The sequence below is a fragment of the Grus americana genome, chromosome 7, assembly GCF_028858705.1.
Source record: "Grus americana isolate bGruAme1 chromosome 7, bGruAme1.mat, whole genome shotgun sequence".
Taxonomy (NCBI): Eukaryota; Metazoa; Chordata; class Aves; order Gruiformes; family Gruidae; genus Grus; species Grus americana.
In genome coordinates this window covers 104,022-116,822 of record NC_072858.1, presented here as the reverse complement: position 1 = coordinate 116,822, position 12,801 = coordinate 104,022, and the positions used below count along the sequence as shown (strand labels likewise).

The 12,801-nt window shown below is 36.4% G+C and overlaps 1 protein-coding gene across 1 annotated transcript in view; it reads right to left on the bottom strand.

The window, feature by feature from the left end:
• The window catches only part of CFAP46 (cilia and flagella associated protein 46), an 82,604-nt gene that overhangs the window by 56,066 nt on the left and 13,737 nt on the right, over positions 1-12,801 (bottom strand). The window contains exons 10-17 of the mRNA XM_054832504.1: positions 11,497-11,595; positions 9,984-10,174; positions 8,149-8,377; positions 6,858-6,978; positions 5,696-5,816; positions 4,464-4,594; positions 1,739-1,884; positions 1,087-1,220 (exon numbers count right to left, since the gene is read on the bottom strand). Coding sequence (XP_054688479.1) covers positions 1,087-1,220; positions 1,739-1,884; positions 4,464-4,594; positions 5,696-5,816; positions 6,858-6,978; positions 8,149-8,377; positions 9,984-10,174; positions 11,497-11,595 — 1,172 coding nt within the window. The remainder of the gene's footprint in view (positions 1-1,086; positions 1,221-1,738; positions 1,885-4,463; positions 4,595-5,695; positions 5,817-6,857; positions 6,979-8,148; positions 8,378-9,983; positions 10,175-11,496; positions 11,596-12,801) is intronic.

Below are 12,801 nucleotides of genomic sequence, written 5' to 3'. Positions count from 1 at the left end.
TTGAAACGCTAAATTCATTTTTAGTAGAATAACATCTTTTTCATGGTCTATGCAATAACTTTCTTTCAATAGCTTTATTTTTTTTTTTCTTAGTTATCAAGATGTACCATTACTTAGAAAAAGCAACATTAAAAATGCAGTCTTGGATGACCATACAGAATGGCCATGGTTAAGTCACAAAACCAAAAGCACAAACTGACACAGGGTATTATTATGTCAACAATGGTACAGGACACAGTAGACCAAAGTGCTTATTTCCTATGACTTCTAATAGGAAGTTTACCCTTCTAATAGGGTAAACTGAAAAACAGCTTCGTAGCAAATTCTGGAACAGAATCCTCATCATCGTTGTCCCTTGGTTCTGATCAGTTTATACTTTTTCCTGTTTTACTGAACATTTGCAAGCAGACAGTGTGAGAAACTTTACTTAATCTTCAGATTTAAGAACAGACTTAGGGACACAACTCTGACATCCTACTCTATCAGGACATGACCACTGTCACAATAAGGATAATATTAGTATAAGCATGAAAAGAAGATAATTTAAGTCTCATCTTCAGAATTCTCCCCCTTCTCCTCCTTCGCAAGAAATAATCGTGAGACCGATACTTGCTATGTTCTACTCTCCCTTATTCATTTCAGTTGATTGGATGGAACAGACTAGTTTTGCAAACTGCAGTAATTCATTGTATGTATTCAGACATCATTATAGTTATAGGAGCTATAAAGCAAGACAAAGAGTTTTTTTGATTTGGGGAAAAATATTTTTTAATATAGAATTGCATGGTCTAAATGTCAATAGAATAGTTTTGAAAGTTGGGATACCTGCTTCTAGTTTCAGAGAAATAAGTGTTAAATGAACCTTAAAACGCACACTCCACAATGAAAGCAAACTTAAGAAAAATTATTTCAAACAATTTTTTTAGATTCTCCTCCTTTTCCCAGTACCAAGATTACCTAAAAATATGAAGCATCTGGTGACAATGAATTTTACTAAGAAGAAATAACTTTTGCAATTATCATCCATGTGTGATAACAACATTCTGTTAGAGTTCCTAGGTCTTGTCATATATTAAAGAAAAGCACCTGTATGTTTTCCATTCTGGATCACTTTCAGGAAGACATGAAACATATCCTGGACGATACTGGCTTTTATCTTGTGGAGGTACAGCGTGATCATTCAGTTCAATTCCCTGCAATCTTAATAAATGAACAGTTGCCTAGAAAGATACAGAGAAGTAAATTTTCTATGCAGGTTACCATTATGAAAATAGACTGTGACTTAGTATTAGTGTTGTCACCTCTTCAAAAATTAAAAAATACAAAATGCTTTTTCAGATATTAGACAGGCATGTACAACTATACGAAATACAATGTAAGATACCACATAATCTTCCAATTGCCTACAGATAATTTTACTAAGTAATTTCATTAGGAAAAAAAATAAATTAATCATGCTGGAACTTTAAGGTTCTAGACATATAATTTCACATGTTAAACATTTACAATTGAATCCCTTGTAAAAAGGTGTTATCACCACCTGCAGTGAAACTATTGCTATAGTTACTTTCACACAGTATATTGATAAAGATGCTTCTTGAAACTACTTCTTTAGTTCCTGTGGACATAAACAATAATTAAACTCAAAATTCCAGTGCTTTAAGACTTATACATAAAATTATACATAAAACAAAGCTAAATGAAACAAATGTGAATAACAGCTGTGTAATTTATTTACCTCTGCATTAATGAATCTTATTTCTGCTAATATTCTGAGTAAATCTCTTTCAAAAGAGAAGGATTTAGCATGTAGTAATGATTCTCCTGGTAAGCTGTCACCTTGATCATCATCCATCATAGCTGTACTAGCTTTCTTCTTCTGTGCTAAAAACAAACAAACAAACAAACAAATTCATTATTATTACCATGTAAATCAGAAAAAAAAAATCATCTTCATTTTAAAATTTAAAAATCCCTACACATTCTTAAATCCACGAGAAAGAGCTGACAAGTACAGATTTAAAATTATTTCACTCAATTTCTTTTTTCATCAGTACAATTTATTGCACTCAAAACCTGTTCTCAAGCAGTGCCGAGGTATTGGTTACCTGTGATTTGGCTGCATTTGTGCATAAACTTCAATATTTGCAGCAAATAACTTGCTGCATAACATTCATGCTGAAATTATATTAATATGAATATAAACCATGGCCTCTAGTTCAATTTTATGGCTTCAGTGGAAGTGGAGCACTGGACATTATGTAGTGGCTAAAATCTCAGTGTGTTTAAATCATGGATGGGGTTGACTTTCTGGCAACATACACATCAATAAAGAGAAAAATAGCACTATATTTCTTTGCTTTAATAATGAAGAGTAAGGACCAAGATTATTTATACAAACACAAAGTAAGAGCATAAAAGCTATCACAGTGGGTTCCCTCTACATTGTTGGCCAATTGTGGGTGTTTGAGGAAAAGCATAAAAAGTAGGATACACAAAGCTACTTTTTTTTCCCAGCCCATCTTCACAGCTTTTCAGAATCTGCATCCAAGAAATCTTCTGAACCAGAGGTTCTGTTCAACCCATCAAGTTCAATACTCTCTGATAAATCTAACTTTTTAGTCCTTGTCTAATTTTTTAAACCATAATTGATTTTGCAAAACAACAGTTTAAATTCTGTCAAAAATTAATGTTTTTGTTTTCTTAAAACCTTCAGTCTGATAATTTGACTGGATTGTTTCCAATTCCCGGACCAATCACATGTATTTACTTTCTCCAGGGTAGCAATGTTTCACCTTTCATTTCTTTTCCAAACTAAAGGGAAAAAGAAGCACTTATCAGCAACTCAGGGCAACCACACACCAAAGGCATCATTACTAGGAACTGGTACGTTCTTTTTCTGTAACTCTAGAGCATCTTGAATTATTTGCTTTTATTCACATCTGACAACCCAGCAAGTCTCTGTAGAGGGTCTTCACACTACAAGAATTATCTTTGCTGTATCCTCAATATGGTATCTACATAAAGACAACCTTTCACGCACTAGTCCTAGAATTAGTAGTAATAAAGAAAAATTAAGTGGAACATGAAAACAAACAGTGCCAACAGTTCTCAGAGAACTCCAGTCAATCATAAATTTCTCTTCCCGTCTTGGGTATCTACAAGCTTATTCGCCTTTCATTTAACAAGTAGTATTCCCAGAGTTGGAAACTGCTCAGAAGAGATTACCTCAGCTGCTCCACCAAACGCAGCAACATTTCCTTCGCATTTACAGAAACGCGCAGCACTCAATGGAAGTATGAATGGGTTTCCAGAAGGTCACTCCACAGGTCTTGAGAACAGAGACTTTCAGTGAGGTCACTGTCACTGTTTGATTTCTAGTGAAGTTCTACCTCTGAAAGCATTGACCAAATTTGTAACAAACTCTGATCGAACCACTTGAAACACTTCTGAACAGAGTTGGAAAGCGTCTTATCTCCTGCCTACCCAGGAAAAGTGTTCGCACTGACACAGATAGAATTAGAAAGCCTTGTAAACACTCAGAGTATGAGAAAGACACCTTTACCCTGGACATGTAAAACTTGTGAAAAAGAACATACCAATTCCTATTAATGATGCTTTTTTTTTAAAATTATTTTTCCCTTTAGTTTGGAAAAGAGATGAAAGATAAAACACGGCTAGTCTGGAGATGCAAAATTTGTGTAAGAAAACAGGTAAATTAATGCCCTATTTAAGTGCAACTTGGAAACAATCTGGAGAAAAAATGTGGAAAAGGTTCAATTAACATTGGCTAGAGAAAAAAAAATACTAGCCAACAGGGCATGTACAAGAATTTAATCTATTTTTAAAGGTGAGTTTTATGAACTCCCAGGTAAAAAACCCCTTTAACACAGATACGTAAAAGTCAGCAAGCAGCTAGTGGTCTGAAAGCGCTCCTTCCCTGAGTTGAGAACTCTCTTAACATGCGTGGTAGGTTTTCAGCAAACTCTCAAGGAACAAGGCACCGTCAATGTCCAATACCTCAGAGGAACCACTAATAATCGAACAAAGGGTAAACAACGTTACCACGTGAGCCTCCTACAGAGTGACTGATAACCCATTTTCCTTCAGCTTCCTCAGGTAATTCAGTATGATAGAGACGGACAATACGGACCTAGATTACCATTAGGGAATGCACCTATTTTCTTAGGTAGATAATTTCATGTAAGTATGTGTCTTTAGCACTGGTGAAACACTTCTGAAGGCAAAGTATGGTTTCAACAGAAAAATGCATTGACTGATTTAGAGATTCAGAGGTAGAAAGAGTATTCCATGTATGCCAACATGCAGTGACAGACAACACTCTCAGGGAATTTTGGGAATGGGAGGGAAGAAAATAATAATATTGGCTGACTCCTTCAAGTAACTCTAACAAACGAGGAAAAAGTTCCTCTTACAACATTCAAAATAATTTGTTCACTTACTTTTTTTAGGCTTTTTTACCTTCCTAAACAAAGTATCATCATACAAGATACAAAATCTGCATGCTGCGCGGCAGACATCCCACACTTCTTGTTTACGTGCAACTTTTGCCAAATCTGCCCAAAGTATAATTCTACCAAAGAAAAAGCATTCATTAAATTACTTTATAAGCAGGATTATCTCCCACAGTTCAAGATCAACAAAAAGTCACGGCAATAATGATGGCCATCATAAATAAAATTTTAAATCTAATAAAAATTAATAAATGGAAGACTTACTATCAGTAGCAAACATAACACTCGTGCTTTATTAATTAAAAAAAAAATCCCCTCAACATATCAGGAGTGCGACAAAATTCTTGTTTTGGATAGTAACTATACTGAAATTTCAAAATGTGATACCTCTAATTATATCTCTTGCAAAATAAACTACACTAAATATTTCAGAACTGATGCTGAGAATTTCAAAGTAAGTGGAAAATAGGTTTGGATTTAGAATTTTTTAGAAAACAATTTGGGTTAAACTTCATCACAGGAATTTTTAGTGCAGCAAAAAAAGAAGAAATGCCTCCTTTTAAATACAGAATGATAAAGTGACATACAGTCAAAACAATACCTGTGATCTTCCTTCAGATTAATCTTTCTGACTCTCAGAATGGACTATTTACTTTCTTTATCAAAAAAGTTGTAGCACGTGATGCCCAGAGAAGCTGTGGCTGCCCCTGGCTCCCTGGCAGTGTTCAAGGCCAGGTTGGATGGGGCTTTGGGCAAGCTGGGCTAGTGGAGGGTGTCCCTGCCCATGGCAGGGGTGGCACTGGGTGGGCTGGGAGGTCCCTGCCCACCCAAACCAGGCTGGGGTTCTGTGATTCTATGTGGTACAAGGGCCTAAAAAGACACTTCAGCAAAGTTTCAATCACACATCAAGTTATTCAGTCTTCCAACCTTAATCCGCTCATTCTTCTGTGTGTGCAGTTCATATCAATAGAATAGGTGAGTTTACGTGTGCATGTGAGACAGCAGATTTAGAAACAGCAAAAGAATAAAATTACGCATAGTATGTGAACATAATGGAACTTTTCAGACATAAACACATGCCTAAATGCTTTGCCAGGTCTGACTGAAGTATTCAGCCTCTTACAAGGTATCATCAAGTAACTCAACAGCTGCAATAAGAAACTTTCCCATTAGAGACTTTTACAAAGATAAAAGAGATGTTTCTTGTCTGTAGTAATTACCTCTCTCTGTCATTCTCATTTAAGTGTTTCAAATGTTCATCAACTTTCTCCACACTTTTAATATGATGTTGTGCTTTTGCACAGAGGTAGCTTATATGACTCCTACTTTTACCTGAGGAAACTTAGCAAAGAAAAAAAATTTAAGGTAGTTTTTAAGTATTAGAGATGAAACAATCCACACGAAGGGTATGCAATTATATGCATAACTACTTTCTGAAACACTTGAAATCCAGCCCTTTTTTCAGTCCTTCAAGCTTTCTGAAAACCAACCAACATGAAAAAAACCCCTACACCCCACCAGCATCTATTCTGTTTTTCCTATATCTTCAGATATAGTTGTCCCATACAAAAACTGATTCATGCTTGTTTAGCCTCCAAATATCTCAAGTACACCCCTGCTCCAGGCGCCGGAGCAGAGATCCCCCTGCAGCCTGTGGTGAAGGCCATGGTGAAGCAGGCTGTCCCCCTGCAGCCCACGGAGGAAGGATGAGGGGGTGTAGAGATTCCACCTGCAGCCCGTGGAGGACCCCCCACCAGAGCAGGTGGAGGCACCTGAAGGAGGCTGTGGCCTGTGGGAAGCCCACGCTGGAGCAAGTTCCAGGCCGGACCGGTGGACCTGTGAAGAGGGGAGCCCACGCCAGGGCAGGTTTGCTGGCAGGACTTGTGACCCCGTGGGGGACCCCGCGCTGGAGCAGTTTGCTCCTGAAGGTCTGCACCCTGTGAGAGGGACTCCATGCTGGAGCAGGGGAAGGATGAGAGGAGTCCTCCCCCAAGGAGGACATATTGTATGTAATTAACACAGAATATTATGGGGTGAAACTTAATACCACTTAAAACCGACCTTGGGCAAGAACATTCAGGAGTTGCACATAGTGAAAATCAAATTACAGCCCAACTCACAGTCCACTACAGCACAACTGTAAGATTCAGATGAATTCAGAGGGCAATATAACAACATTCCCTCTTCCAGTATAATAATATAAATCTTAGATCCCTAACAAAATTGATACCAGCTTTGCCACAGAATTCAGCAGAACTGTCCCTTCACCTGTATTGCAATATTCTCTACATGTTGCCACTAGATTTTATGTCCGCCCTTGAAGACTGTGCAAAGCAGTCAAAATTAAATGTAGTAACTTTTAGTCACACATAGGTACGTTACCTTTAGCTTCATTTTCACTGTCAAAGACTATTTGAAATGAATCAGGAGCTAGTGCAAGACCTGCATTTACTAGAAGGAACCTCTTATTCCTCACATTATCCTTCTGCTTTCCTCTTTTAGCCTACATAAAGAAAAGAACTAATTGTTACAAGGTTAATTTTTATTATATTCCTATTTCTATATCTTTTTTACTAAACATAATAGAATGCAGATCATAGAACCTGGTACTACCAAAAAAATACCTACAGGAATTTGGTATGTTCGTACATCTTACACATCATTGTGCAGTATTATTGTTGTTGCAAGAGACTGTTGGACTTTTGATGTATTCATGTCAAAATCAACCAAGATAACTGAATACAAAGTACTGTCCATGCTCCTCATGAATCTTTATAGTATATTCCTCAGTGTATAACCTGTCATCATGTTATACTTTCTTAAATACAGTATTTATTTAGAAACCAACAATAACACATCTGTCATGCAATAACTAGGAACTGCTACAAAATATAAAAAATTCCTAGTCCACTCAGAATTAGCCAAAGTCAGAGGAGGGATAAGTGCTTTTTTAAAAATAACATTTAAACAGACTAAGCTTGCATGGAAAAGCATTAAAACTAGACAAAAAAGATCTTCACTTTTCTTTGTATTAACAATAGACATATCAACTCTCCAGTACTGATTTTAGGTTCAGTGAACACATCTTTATTTCTGTGAATATCCCAGAATAGTGTATAGCTGAAATTTCTTTTAGCCAACTAACAATCAGTTGCCAATATGACTTTTGTTCAGGTGCTGAGGCACCACAACAGAATTAGATGCAATAGCTCTTGACAAGGACTACAATGTGACTTTAGATTATATTATTTAGTGTCATTTGTGTGACATAGTGCTGATTTATCTCAAAGCCAGCTAGAATGTTTAGCTATTTGGCCACTGCTCCCCTCATTAATTAAAACACTGTTCCATGCAATGAAATCTTAATCGCTGACAATTATGAATAGGCTTCTTTTTTGCTAATGAATAACTTCCCCCCCCCACCCCCACCAAGAAATAAGCTTTGAACATAACTGGAAAAAATCCTCTATCGCAATCTTCAGAGTGTGAAGCAGCATGACCACCATCGAGACAACTCGGAGAGTTTTTCAAGGCAACCAGCCAATGCCAATTTGCTGAAAGCATGCTGATGACGGGTCTACTAATATGCAGGTCTACTAAACAGCTGGCTTTCCTCTGCCAGAATTTAATAAGCAAACCTACTTCAGCTACTGACCTTATTCTTCATGATTACCTGTTCAATCATCATTACTGCCCGATCCTCTAGACGCTCAGGTGACTTATACAGCATAGTGCACCAATGAAGACGGTTAAAAGTCAATGTTAGATGTTCTTGATATTGCCCACTGTTGTCTAGATGTATAGCTTTTTGTAAATGTTCCACAGCAGCCTCTATTCTATCCCCATCTTCTTCAATACGAGCTATTTCCATATGAACTTGGCAACGCAACAAAACCAACATGCTAAGGAATACGAAGTTAAATGTAATCTGTTAAAACAAGGCAAACTAAAATTCTTAGACCTAAAAATTACCCAAAAGTGAAACTCAATAATTATAAGTGACTCCAGTTTGAAAATGGATATTCCCTTTTTAACTTACTTGTCTCTTTCATCTTCATTGTCATGCCTTTTTATGAAATTACTTAGAAAATTAACTGCCTTTTACTTCCATTAACCTTGCATGAGAAAACACAGCTGTGAGGAAGCAACACATCTTGTAGACTAACTGATCTTTGTGTATTAGCAGAAGTCTTTTTCAGAACCACGCTGAAGTCACCACTTAGGCAGATTTTCAAAAGTATCTAACTCCCGGAGAGAGCACGATGTAATGGATAACAGCCACTTTTGCTAAACGTTCACTCTCTGTTTTTTAACAATTAAGTAGAAGCTAGTATTTCTAAAAATCTAGCCCTGATTGTACTAGCTCACCACTTTTAAAGGTTTGGCTCAGCATAGGTCTACACGCTCACTGTAGGCAGTGTCTTTGCCCAGATGTTGCTGAAACCACTCTATGAAGTCAGCATGCTTTCAGTGAAGACTGCATGTTCTCCAGTCTCAGTTTCACTATGCTCCCTATCCATCATCTGCCTCAGGAAGCTGTTCATGACAGCTGTGAGCTTGACATGCTGCTGTAGGTTACTTCCAGGAAGAAAAACAAAAAAAACAGATAAATGAAAGCAATGTTATGAAAAATAGAACAGAAGGAAGGTCTTTGAGGCTGTCAAACGTCATAACAAAAATATGTATGTCCACATTAGAGCAAGTATCGCCCTTTTACTGCTAACAAAGTAGTTACAATCAATGCTACAATCAAAACAAAAATGAGGACAGGCAAATTAATAGGGGCAAATGACTTCATTCAATCTCTAGTGACAGTACCACCTCAGAGCTGAGGCTGAGTCTACTGGATTGTTAAGAATACATGGATAACAAAAGCCAAACCTCTAACCTCCCAAAAACCTAACCCGTGAGCTTTTAGAGAAAAATTTTCATTACTGACATTTAGTATAAATATCAGTCACATATGCTGATATTGCACTCTTTATATGAAAAGCATAAGAAATGCTTGAATAACAGTACAGTAGTACCATATAGTGTTTTTATACATGTGTATATTTGCTTCTTCAGGCTTCTGTTTCCTCTTTATGCAACTAAAAATTACATTTTAAAAACAATGAAAATATACTCTTCACCTTCCTCTGTGACAAAAAGTCATGACAAAAGTTATGTTAATACAAGAATCTAAATCACATTCCAACACATCTACCCACATTTACCGCAGCTTTGGAATTTTCTCACATAATATTGATTAACTGTAGTATTTTTTCAGCATCTAACAAATTTCAGTATTTACTGTCAGTAAACAGTGTGAGATTTGCCTGAAAGGGACCTATATTCAAATGATTAATGAGGAAATGTAAGCAATATGCAGACATTAGCTTATTACAACATAGCGGAAAATTTTCAAAGACACTTAACATCATAAAGCTTGAGCTTTCAAATGAGTTTGATGCCCCGTCATTAGATCTTTCAAAGTAACAAAATAAAGTACACAGCATAGAGAGTTACCTGTCAATCTCTTCAAGGACATCAGCAACTGATATCAACGGCTTTCGTACATGTTGAAGCAAATTGTGTTGTAGTAGTGGTAAGCACAGATTCCACTGGGTTGTACAAACAACCTGAATCACATCAGGATCTCCCAGCTGAACTGCATGTTTTAAGGTTAATTCAAGATTTTTTATCAATTCCAGTTGAGCCTACCCAAATGAAAAAATAATCAGCATATATTGTATTTAATGAATACAGCTTCTTACATGTTCCTCCAAATTTTAAACTTAGGGCTGTTTCTAATAGAAAGCAGTCCCTCAGCCAGCAGACTTCAGAAACTTCTTTTAAATAACTTTAAAAAAAATAATTTCTTTAATAAAACCTCTTTTTTTAAAAAAGTTAATTAATAACTTCAGCTACTCCATGCTGCTACTACATATTTCAGGCAGAAGTGTGTCAGCTATTCCCCTTTCTTATGATAAACAGAATTATTTTTTTTTATACTAAGCTACACAGTGTAGGAGAGAAAAAAAGAATATTATGAATGGGATTTGCCATACTGTCAATTAAACTTGGTTCCTATTAAATCTAAAAGCAAATCCTTACCTACAGTAACAGACAGACACTAATTACTAAGTTCTTTTTAGAGGTGATTAAAAAAACCCCACAAAGAAAAAAACAAAAAACCCTCTCCAACTGCATACAATGTGGTAGGAATATTTAGAAATACCTAAATATCTAAATAACCTATTTTTTATTTAAGCAGTGTTAGTAGCTCATTCCTCATATTATGAGGAATTCATGACTTTTTTTTTTTTCCAAAAGTTGAATCGAATTTCTGAACACTGAAATGAGAACACCCATAGATAGGAGTAGGTTTATGTACTAATGCTATCAATTTCCATGAAGCATATTCATACTTCCCATTTTAGGAACTTTAGGTGCCTCTAATAGCTGTTCCAAATTGCTCATTGTAGGCATCCATCTAATCCCATTGATAATATTGACAATTTAGGCTTCTACTTTTGATGGTCTGAATTATAACTGAGTCAAATGACTATGGAAATCTAAGAAAACCCTCCCCAGTGTGACAATTTCTCAGGAATAGTCTGCATTTCTCTGACACAAGAATTTGCATGAGATTGCCCAAAACATGCAATAATAGTTGAGTTGGACTCGATAATCCTTCTGAGTCCCTTCCAACTCAAGAAATTCTATGAAAACACCTCCCATAAATGTAAAATAGGAAAATGAGAGTGTTGCCCTTGCATGTCTCAATGCTACCATCTTTACTGTTGGAAAGTAATATATTATGAAACTTTATAGTCAGACAGAAGACTTAAGGGAGAAATATATAACTTACTTATTTTTCCTTATTTTCTTCTTGGCAGCCCAATTAGTAAGAATATAAAGTTTAAAAGAATTCCTGATTAGTATAATGTAATTAAGATACACAAGTCCAATGCAATTTTCCATGTTTCACAAATTAAAACTTTCACTTTTCTCTCAAAGTTTATGTTAAGTAACATACCTCAACAACTCCTTTGGTGTAAGTCACAATTTTAGTGCCTTTTTTTTTTATTTCATATTCACATTCCAGGCATTCTATTTCAATAAGTTTCCCTTGCTCCTATGAAGTATTAATACACAAAATGCTAATTTTAATAATTAAAAAGGAACACAATGAAGATTAAACCCATGCAATTACACTAATACAGCACTACACTTCCTTACTGAAAATCCCACTATACTGATTACAGCTGATTAACTGAAACAATAAAAAGGGAGTAGAACTTGTTGTTTGAACAGCTGTCACTTCTTACTAAGCTGAAGCTGCAAAACGACTTTACCAGGATTTTTAAAGTTGTTCACTGACAGACTTCGCAGTAAGAAAATCAGCGTACGCTTGATTTTTCCTATGCTGTAATTTGATTTCGGTTCCAGTAGATTCTTGCTCACTAATGTTATTAAAAAGGTACATGCTCGGAATAAACAAGAGCTAGTCAAGACAGAAAGCATTCATCTTGATGAGTAGTGCAATTTTTAAGTGAAAAAAAGAGGTTAGAGTTTTAACACCTCAGGAAAGATCTGGCTATTAAATCATACAAATTATATGTATGGATCATCTAAGACACTTTGTATTTGGTTTCACATGATGCAATAGGGAAAGCCAGACAACATCTCCATTCATCATTCATCATGAACTATTATCAAATCACTCAGCATGACCTTTGTTAATTTAACATCCCCATGACTGGAAGAGATGAGATGTTGAAAAACTTAGATGAATGTAGAAGTGCCACTATCATGTAATGACAAATACACAGAGAGATGGAATTCACGGTACGGCTGAGACATCTGTCAGTATTTGGCAAAAGCCGAGGTACTGGAACTTGATACAGATTTCTCCCACTCTACCGTGAAGACGTCACTGTCAAAATGATGCCGGGCAATTTGAAGATGATCACTTAAACACCCACTAACTCTAAGGGAGAAGAGAAGGCTGAAATAGAAGCAAGGCTTCTCTACTGCTGCCGCAGAAGGGATACTTACTACTACTGTCTATACAAATACTTGAACTAAATCCTTGTGAATCAACGGGTCTACTGGTTTTGGCTGTGATAGAGTTAGTTTTCTTCATAGTAGCTCGTACAGGGCTGTGTTTTGGATTCGTGCTGGAAACAGTGTTGATAACATAGAGATGTTTTTGTTCCTGCTGAGCAGTGCTTGCACAGAGCCAAGGGCTGTTCTGCTCCTCACACTGTCCCGCCAGCGAGCAGACTGGGGGTGCACAAGAAGTTGGGAGAGGACATAGCTGGGACAGCTGACCCCAAGT